The 21,012-nt window shown below is 44.3% G+C and overlaps 1 protein-coding gene across 1 annotated transcript in view; it reads right to left on the reverse strand.

The window, feature by feature from the left end:
- Window positions 1-21,012, reverse strand: part of Mcub (mitochondrial calcium uniporter dominant negative subunit beta) — a 70,156-nt gene that overhangs the window by 4,767 nt on the left and 44,377 nt on the right. Inside the window, 3 exon segments of the mRNA XM_052731197.1 lie at window positions 904-1,008; window positions 8,053-8,223; window positions 9,526-9,601. Of these exon segments, the coding sequence (XP_052587157.1) occupies window positions 904-1,008; window positions 8,053-8,223; window positions 9,526-9,601 (352 nt within the window).

The raw sequence follows: 21,012 nt of genomic DNA on the forward strand, positions 1-21,012 counted from the left end.
GCGTGATGGGATAGGAATGGGACCCAGATAAAGATAACACTTACATTTCATATATACCTCATATACATAGACTGAAGGTGATTTTATCATATATATTTAATATGTACATATATTACACTAAGCAAACACTCTGTCTCTTGGTATACCCACATCCTCCATGCATCTACATTCTGACTGCAACCCATCCCAAGGACGCTAGGGTGGGATTTTCCACTAGTATTACCCCTAATTTCAAAAAGTTTTGGATTTCTGATTTTCAGTTTAGGATTGTACAACCTGCAGTTTGAAATTAAAAGCAAACTTCTTAAAGAGTTAAGGCTTCTAGTTTCAGATTTGGCATGTGAGCCTGAAAGTCCCCATTCCTTCTTAAAGCAAATAAAAAGGGAGACAAACTGAAAGTCAGCACCTCTCCTGAGAGCAGTCAGGGCTGAGCACAGTCTGCAGCCCTACTACCTCGACTGTTTCCAGTCTGGTCTGATCTTGGAAGCCAAGCAGGGTCAGTCCTGGTTAGTGGTTGGATGGGAGACTGAGGTCAGAGGGCAAACCACGGTTCCCAATCTTGTGGAGGGTGACTGAGAATCGCAACTTCCCTGCACTGTACTTGAAAACTTGCTAGAGGCCCCTAGCATGTGAAACACTAGAGATTTGAAACTTTGAAACCCCCGGGTGGGGGTGGAAGAGGGGGAGAGTTTCAGGTATGAGGATCATACCCACACTTTTGAGAGCTCTACCCAGTTCCTATGGTCAAAATCAGGAGGAATCGCCCTCCTGCTTTTGGTAGAAGGAACATGGCCATTCTGTAATATCTCAGGAAACAGTTCTCAAAGCAAAAGCAGGTTGCTTTTGCTCCCTGTAGAAGCTCCCACACGGCGAAGTTAAGATGGCTGGTGGGCCGTTGCTTACCTTTCTTGTGACACTGGACATCGTATGCTAGTTTGTTAATGACGAGTTTAAAGTCTTTCATTAGCAAAGTGTCCATCAACGTTGAAGCTGGAATCTCACTGCCATCTGGAAGAAACAATACATAACTATGCCAGCTTTGAAGCAGTGGGTGCTGTATCACAACATGTAAAAACCAAGACTCGCTTTTTATGATCCGGTCGTGGACCTTCGCCTTCTAGGTGGCCCCCCTTTCTCACTAAGGAAATTTTCTCCAGTTGCTTTATTATCTTCCATTCCTCTGGACCATGTGTAACAGGCAGGCACTCCTCTCCCACTGCGCCAGGTGGACTGGAACCCAGACCAGTGTCCGTGGTTAAAATGGTCTGCAAGGTTCAGGGAGGAGGGAATTCACGCCAAGGCCAGGCCCATGGAAGCAGCATTGTCTAGGTTGACCTTGCAGCCATCTTGAGTTCCAGCCTTCATGGTGGCCCTTAGCAGGCCTGGTCTGTTGCCTTGTGTTGTTCTGAAGTACGCTTTAAGCAGGCAAACCCATCAGCCTGGAAGGTGGAATGTTTAGACCAAAGCCCTGACAGCTGTCAGAGCCAGGAATGTGCCTGGCATCCTTGAGACTCACTTGAGATAAACCAGGCCTACTCTGCTTTAGATGAAATCACTTTGGGGGGTGGTGAGGACTACTATGCAAGCCTTTTCCATCTGACTCTTTGTGAAGATTTTGTTTTTCTTTCTTTGAGATAGGACATGGTTCTAGTTAGGTTTTGCTGTGGGAGGATCTTTCTGTCAATGTGTGTTGTTCTTACTGGTTGATAATAAAAGCTGACTTGGCCTGTAGCCAAACAGAGTAAGGCTGGGTGGGAAAGCCAAATGGAAATACAGGGAGAAGGAAGGGTGGAGGCAGCAGATGCCAGCCAGCCTCTGAGGAAGCAAGATGTGTAGGAAGTGAGGTAACAAGCCATGAACCACGCATAAATGAGAAATATGGGTTAAGAGTTAGAGCTAGTTAGTAATAAGCCTGAGCTACCAGCTGAGCATTTATAATTAATATAAGCCTTTGAGTGATTATTTGGAAGCAGCTGCAGAATGGGGTGGGACAGAAAAAATGCTAGTTACAGGGTTTCTGTTGCTGTGAAAAACCACTGGACCAAAAACTTTTGGAGGAAAGGGTTTATTTGGCATATAGGTTATAGTCCATCATTAAGGAAAGCCAAGGCAGGAACCGAAGCAGAGGCCACAGAGGAACACTGCCTACTGGCTTGTTCTCCATGGCTTCTTCACCTTGCTATCTTGTACAGTCCAGACCCACCTGCCCAGGCTGGCACCACCTACGATGAGCTGGGCCCTTCCACACCAATCATTAATCAAGAAAATGCCCCACAAATACGTTGTCTTAGTTCCTGTTCTATTGCTGTGAGGCGATGACAAGAGCATGGAAACTTTTAAAAGAAACTATTAAATCGGGGCACTTGCTTACAGTTTCAGAGGGTTAATTCCATGCTCATCATGGCAGGGAATGTGGGGGCATGCAGGCAGGCAGGGCTCTGAAGTAGTAGCTGAGAGCTCACATCTGAGCCACAAGTTCCAGACAGAGAGAGAGAGACACTTGGCTTAGCATGGACTCTTAAAACCTCAAAGCCCACCCCCAGTGACGCACCTCCTCCAACAAGCCCACACCTCCTAATCTTTCCCAAAGGATTCCATGAACTAGGGCCCCATCATTCAAATGTACGAATCTCTGGCGGGGGAAGGAGCATTCTCACTTTAGCCACATGGCCATGAGCTAATTTGAGTAAGGCATTCTTTAACTGAGAGTCCCTCGTTCCTGTGTCAAATTGACAAAACAACAAACAAAACAACAAAAGAAAAAACAAAAATCCTAAGCAGCACGGGGTTTCATATAGCCTAAGCTAGCCTCCCACTCACTAAGTAGCTGAGGATGACCTTGAACTCCTAATCCTCCTGCTTCTCAGGTGATGCAGCGCTACATCTGAAGGGATCCCCATTGTGATGCACACCAGGGCACCAATATGTCAGATTCTGGGTAGCGTTGAATCGGTCTTCACTTTTCTTTAGTCTTAAATCACTTTATGATATGTCCTCAAAACCTGAGACGGGGCCTTCTGGAACAAAGTGGTAGTAGTGGAGCCTAGTAGACAGACCTAGGCTGACCCAGTCTGCTGTGTGCCTCTCTGTGATGCTGCCTGTATCTGACCCTCGACTTCTGTCACTTCCAACCTGACAACCTGACAGCGTACTCTTGCTTAGCTAAAGTTCACTACGGCTGCTTACAGCCCAGTCCATGACTGGTGTGTGTGTGTGTGTGTGTGTGTGTGTGTGTGTGTGTGTGTGTGTGTGTAATATATATTTATGCGGGCAGTGACATTTTTGATTGGTGTTAGTTCAAAACTTAGTAGCCTAGGCTGGGCATGGTGGCACACACATTTAATCCCAGCACCAAGGGGGCAGAGGCAAACAGACCTCTGAGTTCAAGGCCAGCCTGGTTCATATAGTGAGTTCCAGGCCACCCTGGGGCTACACAGCCCAGCAGCCCCCGAAAGTGCCAACCACCACTGGCTCATAGCTCCTTTTTAGCATGGAAGAAGGAGAAAAAACTACAAGGAGATTGGGTAGCAGAGAGAGAAAAATAGACTTGATTAAGTCTAAAAATTAAATTGCAGTTATGTGATTTGTTTTATGAGAATGGATAGAGACCATGAAGAGAATCTAATAGCCATTTCAAAGGTCTCAGAGATAAGAGATTGAATTACAAGAGATATTTGAGGGAACAGGAAATGAAGTCAATCAGTCAACAGCTGTAGGCGGAATTGAAATGGGGACTGGTCAAGATATAAGATGGGGCTTAAATTAAAAAAAAAAAAAAAAAGGAATGGTTTTAAAACCAAAACCTTAGGACCATAAACCACATAGCATCTAAATGTAGAATCAACAACCATCAAGCCTGGCTTTATCACTAAAGAAAAGTAGCTTCAACTGCAGACATCATGACTGAACTCCATCTTACATCCCGACATGACAAAGTGCTCCTTGTCAAATCCCCTCAAAGACTAAGCCTCTGAAACTCTGTACTGTATTTCCCAGATGTAGCCTGAAGGAAGTCCACCTACCTTCCTGAGTGTGTACTTCCTGAAACTTCTTCCTAATCCCTGACCTCGCCTCATCTCTGAATTCTTCCTCTGAGGATCAAGGTTCTAGAAACACGGGGTAGAGGTCTCAAGTCTGGTCTCTGCAGACCTCCTCACCCTTAATCCTCCAGTAATAAAGCCAACCTAAGATATTCATATTCTTGAATGTTCCCTAACCCTGGTTTAACCCCATCACGGCTCACCACCGGCACCATCACATAGTACCTTCTTCACTACAGCCAAAGAAGGTTCAAAATAAAGTTACGTTCTCCAACTTTCCATCACAACAATACCCTTAGCTCTAGGTCCAGTGGGTATTCCCCAGTTGCTGGCTAGCTCTGCATCTTATAGCTGTTTGAGAAACCTTCCTATTTCAGGGATCTTCCAGCTTCCAGCACTTTGGTTTAGCACTTGGGAGTATTTCAGGTATGGAGGGATTGTGGAGGAGGCAGTCTCCTGGAGAGTTTTACCCTCAAAGTGCTTTGCATCACTTCTCTCATACAGCCTGTTTAAAAACCAAAACCCACAGAGCTTTAATGCAGTCCAAGTGTTAGGAAAGCAAAGTCACTGGGTGGAAGTGGAGAACCAGTGCCAGGCAGGGAGTCCTTTCCGTTCCTCAGAACAGCCCACACGTCATCATGTGAAATACATTCTGGAAAGTTCTGGATGTGTATTTCCTCCTGCCCGGGTTTCTGCTTGTATGTTCAGCCAGTGCTGTTTCAGCGACAGTATCAGTATGCCCAGGGAAGTCCGCTCGCACAGTGGGAAGACCTGGCTGCCTGCCTCCCCTCTGGCTCGATGGCTCTACTGTTCCAGGAGGCAGTTAGGTTTGCACTCAGGTCTGTTGCGCGAATCAGTCTGGGTCTTTGGGTTCCTGTGCAGCTGGGGTGAGACCAAGTTCTCAGGAATTGGCAAATAATAGTTACAGCTATAGCAGATTCAGAATGCGCTTTTCAAGTGCAAATTGAACACAGGCAAATTCCACACACGGGCCTGTTTTCTTTTCTTTTTTTTTTAAGATTGATTTATTATGTATACAGAAGAGGGGTGCCAGATCTCATTACAGATGGTTGTGAGCCACCATGTGGTTGCTGGGAATTGAACTCAGGACCTCTGGAAGAGCAGTCGGTGCTCTTAACCTCTGAGCCATCTCTCCAGCCCGGGCCTGTTTTCTTAAACAACAACAAAAGAACAAAACAATGGCTTTTTTATCTGACATCCCAAGTGTCATTCAAAAACTTACATTTAATGACGTCAACTAAAATCCTCAATAAAGACTCTTCAACTCAAAGAGCCCCATTCCTAATTTCCTTAGAGAAAAACCTCTTTCTGACTTCCTCGTACTGTTTTTAAAGTTATTTGGAGGAAAACAGCAAGGGAAACATCATCCATTTTTATCAACCCATCCTTTCCCACCTCTTTTCACTCATTTATCCAAGGCTTACTGAATGCTTCCGTGGAGGCGCTGCTCAATTCAACCCCACCTGAGTTCTATGTGTGCATCTGTCTGCTGCTAGATTCCCAGGGCTGGCAGGAAGTCCCCTGGATGCCCACTGCTCCTGTGTCTGAGTTATTCAGAAGCCTGTTGTAGCCACAAAGCAGGAAGAAAGCTCTCCTTTGACCCCTTACAATAACCCACGAGGCTCTTTCAACCTGCTCCCCTCACCTCTGAGAATCCCCCCTCCTCCTGCCCCACTGCCTCTTTTGAGGGTCTACTCCCAACATAAGGCCTCTGCCCCAGAGTTCCTGGGAACTGCAAGGCCCCATCATCTCCAGGTCCCTTTCATCAACTCCAGGCCCCATCACCTCCTCCACGTCCCTCTCATCTTCTCCAGATTCTTCTCATTAACTCTAAGTCTCTACATCTCCTCTGTAGCATGAATCTTAAAAGTTCTTATTAATAAAACAAACCTGGAGTCAAGTATTGGGGTGAAGCTGGAAGATCAGAGAATCAGAACAAGCCACAGCTAACCTCACCTGGCCAACTTCTCAGCTGGTCTTGTTTCCTCAGACTGGAAGCTTCTGTGTCCTCATCCCAATGGCTCTCAGCTGAACTGTGCTGCTCAAAAGCCTGAAGCTTAACCAGCTAAAAGCTTAGCCAGCCAAATGCTTCTAGTTCCTGGTCTTCACTATATATATATATATATATATATATAAATAAAACTTTCTGCTTTCTACCACCACTCCCTGGGATTAAAGGCGTGAGTAACCGTGCTTGACTGTATCCTTGAACAGATGGATTTCTGCCTCTGGAATGCTAGGATTAAAGGCGTGTGCTACCACTGCCTATCCTCATGTTTAGTATTGTGGCTGTTCTGTCTCTGACCTCAGATAAGTTTATTAGGGTGCACAATATTTTGGGGAACACAATACCACCACACTCCTCCAAGTCTCAATCTCTGTCTCTGTCTCTCTCTCTTCTGAGACAGGGTTTCTCTGTGTAGTCCTGGCTGTCCTGGAACTCACTCTGTAGACCAGGCTGACCTCACACTCCCAGAGATCCACCTGCCTCTGCCTCCAGGTCCCACTCTTTTCCTCCAAGTCCCTCTCATCTTCTCCAGGCCTCCACCATCTCCTCTAGATCCCTCTCATCATCTCCAAGCCTCACTGTCTCCTCCAGGTCCCCCCATCTTCTCCAGATCTTTACTCAGATGTGACTTTGGTGACTCACCCGTGTTCCTTACCCTGCTTTCCTCCATTAATGTTTACTAGTTAACATGTGGCATAATTATTGCTTTGTCTTCTTTCTTTTTCCTCCTAAAATGTAAGTTCTATTTAGGACAGGAGCTCTTATCTCTCCGGTTCTTAGCTCTTCTCTAGTGTCTACAGCAAGGCCTGGTTATATGTTAGATGTTCAACAAATATCTGTTGGATGAATAAATTCTTTAATCTCCATGTTTCCAATTTCTGTATCTATCTCTTAGTTGTTTCGTAACTTGGTTAGGGAAAAAAACTGTTTATTTTTCTTTCTTTTTTAGCTTTAATTTTTTTAAACTATGTACACATGTAGGTTTGTGCATATGACTGTAATGCCTGTGGAGGCCAGGAGAGGGCGGTAGATGCCCTGGAGATGGAGTTACAGGGTGTTGAGCCCTGCTCATTGTGGGTGTTGGAATACCACTTTTCCCCACTGAGTCTTTTCCCCAGCCCCTGTTCATTTCCTTTTCAAAACTACAACAGTAATCGTCAACTTTCAAATAAGCTTACATAGAACTTTTAATACAATAAAAGAACGATAATTTATTGAAGTATATTTACCAGTGGCCTTTAAATATGGAACTGGAGATAAATAATTCCTTATGCAAATTAAGGGGCAGTTGGTCTAGACCCATTTCATGCCATGATAATATAAAATCTATATTGTATACTTAAATACATAAATGATTAGCTACCTCTCCTATTGTTAAAATGTGTATTTTCCTAAGAGCTGATTCTATGAAAACAATCCCTAACTGTAATTGCTTTATAGTAAAAATTAATTCACTATCTGTAAATTTTCTACTGGCTATTTTAATAGCAGACAATACATTTTATTCTCAATTATTCAATTTTTCTGAAAATTACACACTAATGCCATTATATTAAAATTTTCTCATAGGAAAAAGATCTCTGGTTGTTTATAAAATGAATAACTGAAATTTACACTAAATGTATTCTATCTTCTTTTATTTAATAGAATTGAGACTCTTCTTTCTGTTTGTTTTGTTTTTATGTTGAGACATTGTCTCAGGACATACCCCAGACTAGCTTTGAACTCTCAATCTTCCTGTCTCAGCTTCTCAAGTACTTGGATTCTAGACACACACCACTGTGCTGGCTTTGAGTGATTATGTTAACAGTACTGGTATGTAAGAAGGAAGGGCTCCATAAAGGGTAGGCATTGGTTGTATAATGAATGATTTAAATTATTATATAATGAAATTCTTATCAGGAGAGTAAAGAACCAAGACGCACGTGTGGAAGGGAAGAGAAAGCAGCTGGAGGTAGAGGTCTGGGATGCACAGATACACACCTGCTGTGGTGACGGCCGCAGTCTTGATGCCCTTGTCTTCATTTTGTAAGTCCTGAAGGAAGGAGCCCACTGTCGACAACATTGGCTTGACCACAAACTGGCAGCGCTCTTTTCTGGATGGCAGAGTGAGGGTCACCAAGGGGAGACCATGTCTATAGTTAACTGTTACTTCTGTGAAGACAAAAATGAGGTAAAATATGAACATGTAGGGTATGACCTTAAAACTTGAAAATACAAGAATTTATCAGGGCTAGAGAGATGACTCAGTGGTTTAAAACACTGGCTGCTTCTGCAGAAGGCCCAGGTTTGGTTCCCTGCACCCTCATGGCAGCTCAGATAGTCCGTAACTCCATTTCCAGGAGATCCAATGACTGTTTTGATCTCTGTGGGCCCCTGTATGCACATGGTTGATGCATATACATACACTCGGGCACACACACGTACACATAAACTAAATATTTTTAAGTGAGATAAAATACAGGAATTGATGCATTTCATTGAGCATTACATGTGTGCATACAATGTGTTTTGATCAGACTCAGCCCCTATTCCCTCCACTCCCTTTGTCCCCATCCCCTCCACCACTTTCCCCTCCAATTTCATGTGCCCTTTTCTTCTTTTTAAAACCCACCTTTAATCCCAGTACTGCAGAAGCAGAGGCAGTTGGGTTGCTGAGTTCGAGGCAGGCCTGGTCTATATAGTGACTTGCTGAACAGCCAGGGCTACTTAGTGAGACCTTGTCTCCAAAGAAAACAAGAGCAAAAATCCATGACTGGCTAGGTCATTGACCATGGAGCGGCCTTTAAACCTAATCAGAAAGTGAGTGGTTGCTCCCATAACCAAGAGCAGTGGCGATCACCTATAATGTTGATGGGGGTGCAGATCTTTGGCATATTATTGACCAATGATTCAAAAGAGGTGACTCGTACCCAGCACTGGGTTTTTGATTGATAGTCTATGGTGACTGGGAGAGGCATCACCCTCCCACCCCCATTATAAGGTAAAGTAATGGAATGCTCATGCTTATATAAGTAATTCATAAGTCTCGGAATTCCTATAAAATTTGTATCACTCCTATGGTATCTGCATTGTGCTACAGTTTGCCATTCCATACATGACGGGCCTACTATTCTGTAACAGTTTGCTGTAGCTTCTCCTGCTCAACATCATAATTATCTGCCCGATGTCTTCATAGGTAACGAGTTCAGATCCTCAAGGCAGAAACTCACTCATTTTTATCTGACTCATCTCCAGTTCCTAAGGTCACTTGGTGAAGTTTTCCAAAAGGCATCACCGGAGATGGTATACCAACAGAAAGGCAAGAAACTGAATACAACCAGTAGGTGGGGTAGGATGAGGTGGGGTGGGGTAGAGTGAGCAGAGCCTGTTCAGCTCAAGACTGTATCTCCCACTTTATTTGGAAGAGTGGCAATAAGTTAGCCTATAAATCAAGGAAATGATAAGAAAACTTACCATCAGGTGGCATCACTGTTCCATAATGGAGGGCTTGGTAGTAGTTTGGATTTCCATACACTTTCATATATAAAACCTGTAAGAAAGATTGTGTCTTAAAAAACAAACAAACAACAACAAAAACAATGGGAAAGCAAAATTCAGAAGAGTCTTTGTCAGCTTATAGGACAAGCATGGTGAAATGTGAACTTTGAACTTTGTTTTTTTTTTTTAAGATTTATTTATTTATTTATTTATTTATTTATTTATTTATTTATTTATTTATTTATTATGTATATAGTGTTCTGTCTGCGTGTATCCCTACAGGCCAGAAGGGAGCACCAGATCTCATTACAGATGGTTGTGAGTCACCATGTGGATGCTGGGAATTGAACTCAGGACCTCTGGAAGAGCAGTCAGTGCTCTTAACCACTGCGCCATCTCTCCAGCCCTGAACTTTGTATGTGTGCCCCACACAGGCATGGTGGAATGTGAACTTTGTATGTGTGCCCCACACAGGCCAGGTGTGGTGGTTTGAATGAGAATGGCCTTATAGGCTCATAGATAAATGCTTGGTCTGCGGTTGGTGAAACTGTTTAAAAAGGATTAGGGGTGTGGCCTTGTTGGGGTAGGTGTGGCCTTATTGGAGGAGGTGTGTCACTAGGGGTGGGCTTTGAGGCTTCAAAAGCCCACAGCAGGCCCAGGCTTTGCCTGCCTCTATCTTGTAGATCAGATGTAAGTTCTTATCTACTGTTCCAGCGCCATGCCTGCCTCCCTGCCTGCCAGCACCATGTTTCCCACCATGATGATCATGGATGAACCCTCTGGAACTGTAAGCAATGCTTTCTTTTATAAGTTGCCTTGGTCATGGTGTCTCTTCACAGCAATAGAACAGTGACTGAGACATCAGGTGCTAAACATGTCACAGGCAATGAGTTGCACCAAGTGTCATCTGTCACATTGATTTAAGGCTGTCCATTTGAATTTTATGACTAAAAGTATATCCTATTATCAAGTTTCAGAAGAAAAACAGCTAATTACTTTTTAAATGTGTTTGTTTATTTGCTTTTGAGACAGAGTCTCTCTCTATAGCTCTGGCTGTCCTGGAACTTTCTATGTAGATCAGACTGGCCTTGGACTCAGAGAGATCCACCTGCCTCTGTCTCTCAAGTGTGGGATTAAAGGCATATGCCACTACACCTGGCTTTTACTCCTTAAAATGGATATGCCTCAATTAATAAACATACATAGGGGTTCTCCAAGTTTTTATAATGAATGTTATAATGCTATTGCTTTTACTGAAATGAAATAAAATTAAGGAAACACACACACATTGCAGAAATATGAAGTCTCAGTCAGTTAGTTCATTAAACCTGCCTGATGGTTCAAATACTTCTCAGTGTACAAGTCAAAGGTAGGACAGTAAGCTATGCCCAAAGCCCCGCCCCTCTACAACCCCACACTCCCACATAGCATTCACAGTTTGGGGCCGAGTGTGTGCACTGTCTTGACTTTCTAAAACATCACCATCCTTACCTGAGGTTGATTCTGTGGCAGAGTCTGTATAGAGCTAATGAAATTGGGATATAAAGAAAACAACCATCCTCAATCTTACCAACCCTGAATGTGTGCCAGTACATTCACATGTGTGCACACGTGTGTGTGTGTGTGTGTGTGTGTGTGTGTGTGTGTGTGTACATATGCACAAACCCTGACTTTCCTTTTTAAAACTCTTTAGATTTACTTATTTTTATTTTATGTGTGTGGATGTTTTTCTTGCTTATATGTTTATGTACCAAATGAATGCCTGATGTCCACAGAAGCCAGACAAGGGCATCAGATCCCCTGGAATTGGAGGTACAGACAGTTGGAAGCTGCCATGTGGATGCTAGGAGTCAAACCCAGGTCCTCTGAAAGAACAGGCAATGCTCTTAAGTTGACAACTCTCCAGCCTCTTGAACAGTGAGTTCAAAGCTATCAGAGTAAGACCCTTTCTCAAAACAATAACAAAAAGGTACAAATGTTTACTCTGTAGTTATATGTAATTTAAACTTTATATACTGTTCTATGTATGTATGGGGGGGATAGGGGTGTGTGTGTGTGTGTGTGTGTGTGTGTGTGTGTGTGTGTGTGTGCACCTGTATGTTCTGAGAAGGATTATGTGCAGTAAGATGCCTGATAGCAGCATCTGGATCCTTGCTGAACATGAAAAAGATGGAGCACCATGACTTGAAAACAGAACAGAGCTTTCCTGGGAGAAGAGACATTTGTAGCGTCTCTGGCTTAAGTTACAAAACAAATGTAAGCTAGAGGAGCAGTTTTTATTTCAGCTTCAGCAGTGAAATATTAGTCCAGAAAAGTGAAAACAGCCTGCTTCCGACTAGAAGCCTTTTGATGTTGTTGTTTTTGTTTTTGTTTTTCGAGACAGGGTTTCGCTGTAGCTTCGGAGCCTGTCCTGGATCTCGCTCTGTAGACCAGGCTGGCCTCGAACTCACAGAGATCCACCTGCCTCTGCCTCCTGAGTGTAGAAGCCTTTTGGGGATGCTTTGATTCCTGCACCTCGCGAAGCCTGCCTGGGACGCCAGTCTCAGCAGGAGTGCTGTGATCTGTCCTCACCACACCCGCGAGAACGGCCTCTCTTGCCAGGTCGCCCCGTTTTATTTCACACGTATCCTTAGATCATGTGATTTCCTTTAAACCAGACTTAAGAGACAAGCTGGAAACTGGCTTAGAAAAAAAAAAAATCTTGGTTGCCAATAGTATTTGGCTGCTCAGAATTATCAAATTGTCTTTGAAAAATGAATTCTGATTCTTGGAGACATGAAGAAAGAGGCTGTTCAGTGGGAGAGCACCTGCCTAACAGGCATCAGGGGCTGGGTTCAAATACCCAGAACCACAAAAATAAATAAAGAATTAAAATAGATGGCTCAAGGTCTGAAGGCAATACCAAAATACAGACACAAAGCAGTTTTCAAAACCAATCCTTACTATGCACAATCAAATTAAGAGAACCATCATCTACTATCTCAAACAAGGTATTTTATCTAGATGTATTTACAGTTCAGAGCCTTCATACTTGTATCTAGCATCCAAATAGTCTTTGTATAGTTACATCCATTTATTCAAACCAGTCCTTTAAATACAGCAGGTGTGCGTAAAGACCTCTTTGCATGGTAAATGAGGTAACTCCATATTGGGAAACAAAGGGGAATTATATAAAGGTAATGTTTTGGGGTTCCTTTAGCAATCATATAATTCTAAACTGGTATGTACCCTGTGTGGTAAACCTGCATGGGACAGATCCCTTCACTACAGATCTGAATACATAGAGAAAGAATAAATAAACTTCAGTGAATAGTGGCTGTATATCTAATGTCACCTAAGCAACAATTTAATTACCTAATATTTACTAAGCAATTACTACATGCTGAGTGACTACCAGTCTTCCAAACTTCTGCTATCAAATTAACCACTCTTGCCTGCTTGGTTGTTGTTACTATGGAAGACATCACTAGAACGTGGTTAGGATCGCAGCCCCTCCTGCCACCCAAGGACGTCGTTGTCCAGACTATTTTTCAGTTACAGTTTCCCACGGGTGGACAAAGGATGGTCAGGTTTCTCCAGCCTTCTTCCTTGCCGTGAAAAGGCTGGCTGCATGTACCTCTCTCTCCTCACCCTTCACACATTCCTTACCCACTGCAGTCATTTTTCCTCCTGTCCTTCCCCCTTGGAACGGTCCTGTCTCCAATAATTTGGCATTGCCTTGGGTTTCTGGTTACATGTTTTCAGCTTTACTTTCAGATTTCCTGTCTTAGAGTTTCTATTGCTGTGAAGAGACACCATGACCGTGGCAGCTCTTACAAAGGAAAACATTTAATTGGGTAGCTTACAGTTTCAGAGGTTTAGTCCATTATCATCATGTTGAGAAACATGGTAGCATGCAGACAGATGATGCTAGAGAAGGAGCTGAGAGTTCTACATCTTTTTGTTTGTTTGGGTTTTTTGTTTTTGTTTTTTTAAGATTTATTTATTTATTATGCATACAATGTTCTGCCTGCATGTATGTCTGTAGGCCAGAAGAGGGCGCCAGATCTCAATTACAGATGGTTGTGAGCCACCATGTGGTTGCTGGGAATTGAACTTAGGACCTCCGGAAGAGCAGTCAGTGCTCTTAACCTCTGATCCATCTCTCCAGCCCGAGTTCTACATCTTGATCTGAAGGCAGCATATTTGATCTCAAAGCCCACCCCCACAGTGACACGCTTCCTCCAACAAGGCCACACCTCCTAATAGTGCCACACCCTATGGGTCAAGCATTCAAACACGTGAATCTATGGGGGCAGTTCCTATCCAAACCACCACATTTCCTTCCTTGTCTTTTTTTTTTTTTTTTTTTTTTTTTTGGTTATTTGAGACAGGGTTTCTCTGTATAGCTTTGAGCCTTTCCTGGAACTCACTTGGTAGCCCAGGCTGGTCTCGAACTCACAGAGATCCGCCTGCCTCTGCCTCCCAAGTGCTGGGATTAAAGGCATGTGCCACCACCACCCGGCCTCTTCCTTGTCTTTTAAGTGTCGGTATTTTGTAGAGTTTCATGAGAAACAACCTGTCCTTTTACTCCATGAACTGTCATCTGCTCACAGAGTCCCAACTGAACTGCTGTGCTGTTGGCCTGACCCAGCGTCTACAGTCTGGAGCCTCTTTCTAAACTGTGTGTGCATGACTAAAACATAATGAATATATTCAGATCTCATGTCCACCCACCTCTACTTCTAGTTTTGAACTTTTACCTTATTGTCTGTATTCTAATTTCATTATCATTATTAGTTTGCATATCAGCCTCTAGGCCTGCCATTGACTAGGCTGCCATACCTGATACCTGGTGAAGATAGTCCTGAATTAAACCTGACCTTCACAGAAGACTGAGAAGGAATAAAAGAAACATTTAAAGCTTCACTAAGTCACTTCTGAAAATAACAATACAGTAAAATACAGCTATGGCAAAATGTTCTATTGGTCTACTAGTATCCAAGAATTTTCTTGGGAGGAGGACTATATGCCATAGATATGAAGATCTACTTAAACATACAATAGAGGTTTTGTGGTTGTTGTTTTGAGGTGGCTCACTGAAACCCTACTGTGCAAACTAATTGCCACCCCAACACACAATGGCTGGGTAAATAGGAAGATGGCCTGGTGTTCAGATCCACTGGGAGAGACCAAAGACTTGTTAGGTTCAATTCAAATTTAGTTGAAATGAATTCATCCTTACTGCTACAGAAGGATGGCAGCCTTGGAACCAGTCAGCATGCCGTGTCCAAGGGGGCTTAAGATGGGGTTTTAAGGTGGACATCAGAAGGTGTATTACAACTATCCATGGAATCCACAGCTGGGCTGGAGCATTGTTTTACTTCCCTGGTTTTTTTTCCTTCCCTGTAATATAGTAATAAAAAGACCACTCCGTCCCTTTCCCACAGCCATAAGCAAGTTTTACAGAAACCAAGTCAGCTGTTCATACCTCCCAGCCCATTATCCTATCCTTATCCCACCTGCAGGCCACTAGGATCTCCCAGGGATTCCAGAGCAAAAGGTCAACAGCCCTTAAAGGATGCCTGGCTCCAGATTAAGTTTCTTTAGCCCTCACGGGGGACCTGTGTAAATTATGACTCAGGTCTGAGCGCTCTAACGGCTGGGCTAGAGCAGTTCACTTCTGGGCAGCAAAAACACGATGCCATCAGGTTAGGGCTGGCTCTCACAGCCCACATGGACAGTGCCTTGTAGGAGCACCACAGGGACAGAAGGACATCAGAGCCCTCAGACAGACAGCTGGCAAGATGGCATGACCTCAGATGTTTAGAAAGGGAAAAAGAGTAAGCAGTTGCTAAGTGGGTGGGTGGGGGGTCCACATCGACAGCTGTGGGGGAGAAAAGCCATTGACAAGATGGCACCACTGTCTAGAGCCTTCAAAAGGAGAGGAAGGTTGTCAGGAAGGGAACCTGCAGAGACAAAAGGTTGGAAGCAGATGTGCATAATGAGGGGATGCAGAGGAGAGAAACGATGGCCGAGATGGGGGCCAGAGATAAGACAGACCTGAGCTCAATTTCCATCTAGCGCAGGTCAAAAATAGCATCTTCAGGGGATGGGGATGTTTGGTTTTCTGAAACATGTTCTCACTATGCAGTCCTGAGTGGCTTGGGGACTCCATGTGTTGACTCCACAGAGGCCCGCCTCCATCTGCCTCCCAGGGCTGAGCTGAAAAGACACACCACCATGCCTCGCCAGAAAACCCTGCTCCTTTTATCTCCAGGAACTCACGATTTTCAGGATGAAACCTTGCTATATTTAGATTAGATTTTGATTTAGTAAGATTTAAAGTTCACTTTAAGGAGATAAAAGATTAAGGGGTTTATAAAAGAAGAAGTCAAGCAGCAACCCGTGGAGAGGCCCCTGTGGGGGACCCGAGGCTTCCAGCTGGCAGCTAGCTGGGAACCTCTGGACAACCACACTCCTGTCTCGCAGCATCCCAGGAGACACCCAACCAAGCTGCTCCACATTCCTGCACCACAGAATCCTGCCAATCAATCTTCAGAAGCCCTTCTTGCGATGACCACTGGGCCACATGGTACCAAGTAAAGGCTGGTGAACTAAACAGATTTCACAGGGGAAAAATGAATCACCTGACTGAAAGCAACTCCCACAGAAGAAAAGCTCAGAGCACTACTTTTAATCGGATTAAATAATAAAGGGAGAGCCAACCGGTCTCTGGCAGCTATCAGTTACCATAGCCCCGTCAGCTGGCAATGGGAGTTTGTTTCCGGGGTCCACAAAGCAGGGCACAGAACTGCAGGCTTGCAGAAGAGACACCATAGGTAACTGGCCCACACCCCTGAAGCCATACCTCCTCTCCTTCACCCACTCTGTCTGTCCCGGTGCATCCAAAGTGTATGCTGTTCACTGTTCATCGCCATATGTGATGCATATGTGGTGTCCACTCACTTCCATGCTATTACGTAACGTATTTTCTACTTGAAAATGAACTACAATGCAGTGAAGGAATTTCACGCTCCTTTCTAGTTCCCCAATACTGGGGCAGCGAGGTCGAAGCCACAGTTGTGGAATCATGGAATGTAGCAGGAATCTTAAAAAGTTCTTATTAATAAAATCAAACCTGAGGCCAGGTATTGGGGTGAACACTGGAAGATCAGAGAGACAGAACAAGCCACAGCTAACCTCACCTGGCCAACTTCTCAGCTGGTCCTGTTTCCTCAGACTGGAAGCCTGTGTCCTCATATCCAAATGGCTCTCAGCTTAACTGCTGCTGGAAAGCCTGAAGCTTAACCAGCCAAATGCTTCTAGTTTCTGGTCCTCACACCTTATATACCTTTCTGCTTTCTGCCATCACTCCCTGGGATTAAAGGCTCACTTTCTGGGATTAAAGGCGTGAGTCACCATGCTTGGCTGTATCCTTGAACTCAGAGATCCAGGTAGATCTCTGCCTCTGGAATGCTAGGATTAAAGGTGTGTGCTACCACTGCCTATCCTAAGTATCTAGTGGCTTTTCTGTTCTCTGACCCTAGATAAGTTTATTAGGGTACACAATATTTTGGGGAACACAATACCACCACAATGGAGTTCCCAGAACACTAATAGATAAGGATCTAAAATTCAAAATGTATTTGTCATCAATAACTGTGAACCCAGGGCTTGGCCGTGTGTGTGTGTGTGTGTGTGTGTGTGTGTGTGTGTGTGTGTGTGTGAGAGAGAGAGAGAGAGAGAGAGAGAGAGAGAGAGAGAGAGAGAGAGAGAGAGAGAGAGAGTGTGGTGTTAAAAATTACATCACGTAGAACTCCACAGACAGGTGCGCACTCAGTGACCTACTGAGCAGAACCCTCTCCCACAACAGCCTCTACAATGGATGACAGCACTTAGCTCCCCCACCTGAGGTCCACTGACCTCCAGCCAGAGGCTGAATGTCAAGGCCGAAAAGCTGAAGGAGAGAATGAACATCGAGTGAAGAGCTCGAAGGGATTGTGTGCCTTCTGTGAAATGGTGCATGGGGCGGGGGAATGACAAGACGCGACAGATGACGTACACAGACTCATACAGCTGCAACTCGGTCGTCTGACTGAAAATAGCTCCCGAAAAGGAAAGACGGCCCCAGCATTCTTTGCTATCCTGATTAAATTAAAAAAGCAGGCCACGGCCCTCAAATCAAATTTCCAGGGAACAGCCTCGGCTGGGGAAAAGTCCAACACTTCAAACTGTCTCAGATAGCAAAGGAAATCTCATTAATTTGTATAATCAATATGTGTTAATCAAAAGTGTTCTCAGGGCAGACTGAGTTTTGGCTTAGGGAGATCAAGAAGGAAACATGATCTAAGTTTCCCTAAGACCCTACCCAACAGGGCCACAAATAATTCTTCCTTAGCAAAAAGGCCAAATGGTTCCCCTTATTGCTTCCCACCTGGTGGCTTCCCATCTCACCCACATCTGCTTCGTTTCAGATGCCGCCCCTTCTTGGCTTTATTATAACCCTAACTATGAGGCCAAACAGTTGGGCTAAAAGCTGCAGGGATGGACTGTCCAGACCGGAACCCTGGTTCCACTTACAGGGTCTGCGCCCAGGTCCTCAACCTTTCTGGACCCAACTCCTTTCCCCGCAAGGAAACCTATCAAGAGTCAAGCACAGGGTGCAGGGCTACAATCCCACCACTCGGGAGGCTGAAGGAAGATGAGGGCCTTGAGTTCAAAGCCAGCGTGGGAAACGTGGGGAGACCCCAACTCGAAAATGGAAGGGGAGGAAAGAAGGAAATCCCATTTAGCAGAAGGCACAAGTTACGTTCTCTTCCAGGTCAGCCTGTGACCTCCCGCGCTCACCTCTGTAAATGGCATCGCCATCCACTCAGCGATCACGGGTCTCCGCTCTTTTCTCTCCCTCCATTACCTACCCACACAGCAAGTACCGGCAACTGTGCTTCAAAACTAAAGTCCAAAGTAACCCAGTCTTACTTCCTCTGTCCCACTCTGTCCCCCTGACTACTCCCAGCACCTCCTAACTGGCTTCTTGGCTTTGGATTTTATCCTCTGCCGTCCACTCTCCCTAGAATAGTTAATTTCATCATCAAAAAGTGAGCACCAGATCTTGTTACCCTGTGCTAAACACTCAGCGTCCCCTGTCGAATCAACCCCAGATCCCTGCCTCCTGGACTTCTTTATCCTCTCTTCTCCTTCCTTTCCTCTGTGCCCTTGGAGCACCAGCTCTGCCTTTTCTTCTCTTATTTCCCTTCCTCTTTTGCCTCTGTGTGTTGAGATGGGTTTTTAGGTGGCCCAGGATGACCTCAAATTCACGATGTGGCCAAGATGACCTTCAATTCTTGATCCTCCTGCCTCATCTTCCAACCGCTAGGTTACAGGCATGCAACACTAACCCAGCTTAGCACCTGGGCTTTCTAATGAATTCCATACCTGCATTCTTAAATACAGTTTCATTCTTGCTTGAGGACTCTACGCTTTCCACTCCCTTCAGTTGGAAGTCTTTCTTCGAGTCTGAACCACTGGCTCCTGTCATGACTCAGGAGTGGCCTTGAGTGCCTTCCCTTACCCGATCCTGTTCTAGCCTCCTCCTGGTCCATGTCGCCTGTTCATCTCAAGCTGATATTAAATTATCTATGTGTTTCTTCCTAATTGACCTCTCCCCACTAAAGCTTCCAAGAAGCAAAGGTCACACCGCTGGTGTTTGCCACTTTCTCTCTAGCACTTTGAGACATGCCTGGCACACAGTGGATACACATAAAAATATCTGTGACACCCTGTAACCTCTGCACTTGGAGGCTGAGGCAGGACCATGCAGGTTTGATTTCAGCCTGGGCTACTTAATGAGAACTATCTCAAAAAACAAAAAACTATTAAATGAAAGACTGTTTTAAGTCTACAATATGGCATCACCACTATTCTAACGTGTTTATGAAAAATGCTATAGCCACACAAAGAGAAAGCAATTCACTTCCTGAAGTAAAAGCAAGACTAAATCCTTCCAAAGCATACTGTATAGTGAGCAACCACAGAAGCTCGTCCAGTCCTCCTTGGCAAGAACGCCAAGGGCTTGTCTTCCCTTCCAAGATGCTTTCAAATATGTGACAGGAAACGTTGCTCATCCTCTCTCAGTCACCGAGAAACTTGAAGAATTCAGATTTGGGCATAAATCATGTACTTTAGGGAATTTATTAAAAAATAAAAAAGCTAAATTTAGGAATAATGGGGGTTGCTTAGGAGAGACAACTGCAAGTGTTTGCCAGGCATGCTGGCTCACAGCTGTGGTGCAGAGCTTTGGAAACTGAGGCAGGAGTCTGAGCCAGACTGGCCTCAGGAGAAAGATCCAGAGGGGAGGGGAGAACCATGATCAGAATATAGTGTCTGAATTTTTAATACACACACACACACACACACACACACACACACACACACACACACACACATATATATATATATATATATATATATGAGAGGGAGAGAGAGAACTTGCCAGAAAACCACAATCTGAATGAGAGAGAGGTGGGGGAGTGTGACTAAAGCCTCGAGCTACATCAATTTCATTACTTTATTAACCACTTCCAGCCAAGGACCTCACAGCATCCATCCAGTACTTCCACATGGATCACTGGCATTTTTCCACATACTAATTCCTATAGCACTTCCCTTTATCTACTTATCCCTTAAAGCTTAACAAATACCCTCCCAAAAATGGTTTTGTGAGGGAAGAAGACAACTTGTTTTAATCTCAATATAAAATGCCGCAACTACACTTTAATGTGTTGGTAGGATCTTGTGTGACTGCGCACAGGCTTCATGAAAATAGCATTCTCCTTGGCAACACAAATAATTAACATCCAATCTCTAATATTTTTGCCAATTTCTACTTAACTGTAAACTCAGCTTTAATTTAACAGCTGTAGACAACAACATCCACCCTTTCTTACTTGGTTAGTTCTTCGACTTTCGCTTACAAACAGCAATGAGTTTGGTAAACCTGCAACACCTCTTTTAAAAGCCTGAGTAAGTCCAAACCGCAGAAGTGACGATAAGCCACCTGTTTGGTAAATAAGTCATTTATTACAGTCAGGATTTCCTAAAGAGATATCTGGTACAAAGATCCAAGTTTATATTAATGAAAATGAATCAGAGTGGCCATTTAACAGTGGAAGCTAAGTGTGGTGCATTCTTCCCTCGGTATCTGGGGCAGGGAGGGAGCGCTGGTTCCAAGGCCCCTTGAGGATATCAAAGTGTGTGTTCATTGGATGCCATGTAAATTAAACTGTTCAGAGAATGACAAGGAAAAAATTCTGTTATGGGGCTGGAGTGATAGCTCAGTGCTTAAGAGCACTTGCTGCTCTTCCCAAGGACCCAGGTTTTTGCTTTGTTTTGTTTGAAAATAGTTTTTTTTTTCCCCGTACAATATATTCTGATCATGGTTTCCTCTCCACCAACTCCTCCCAGATCCTCTCTACCTTTTCA

This window comes from Peromyscus californicus, unplaced genomic scaffold, assembly GCF_007827085.1.
Source record: "Peromyscus californicus insignis strain IS unplaced genomic scaffold, ASM782708v3 Scaffold_9__1_contigs__length_137607984, whole genome shotgun sequence".
Classification (NCBI taxonomy): Eukaryota; Metazoa; Chordata; class Mammalia; order Rodentia; family Cricetidae; genus Peromyscus; species Peromyscus californicus.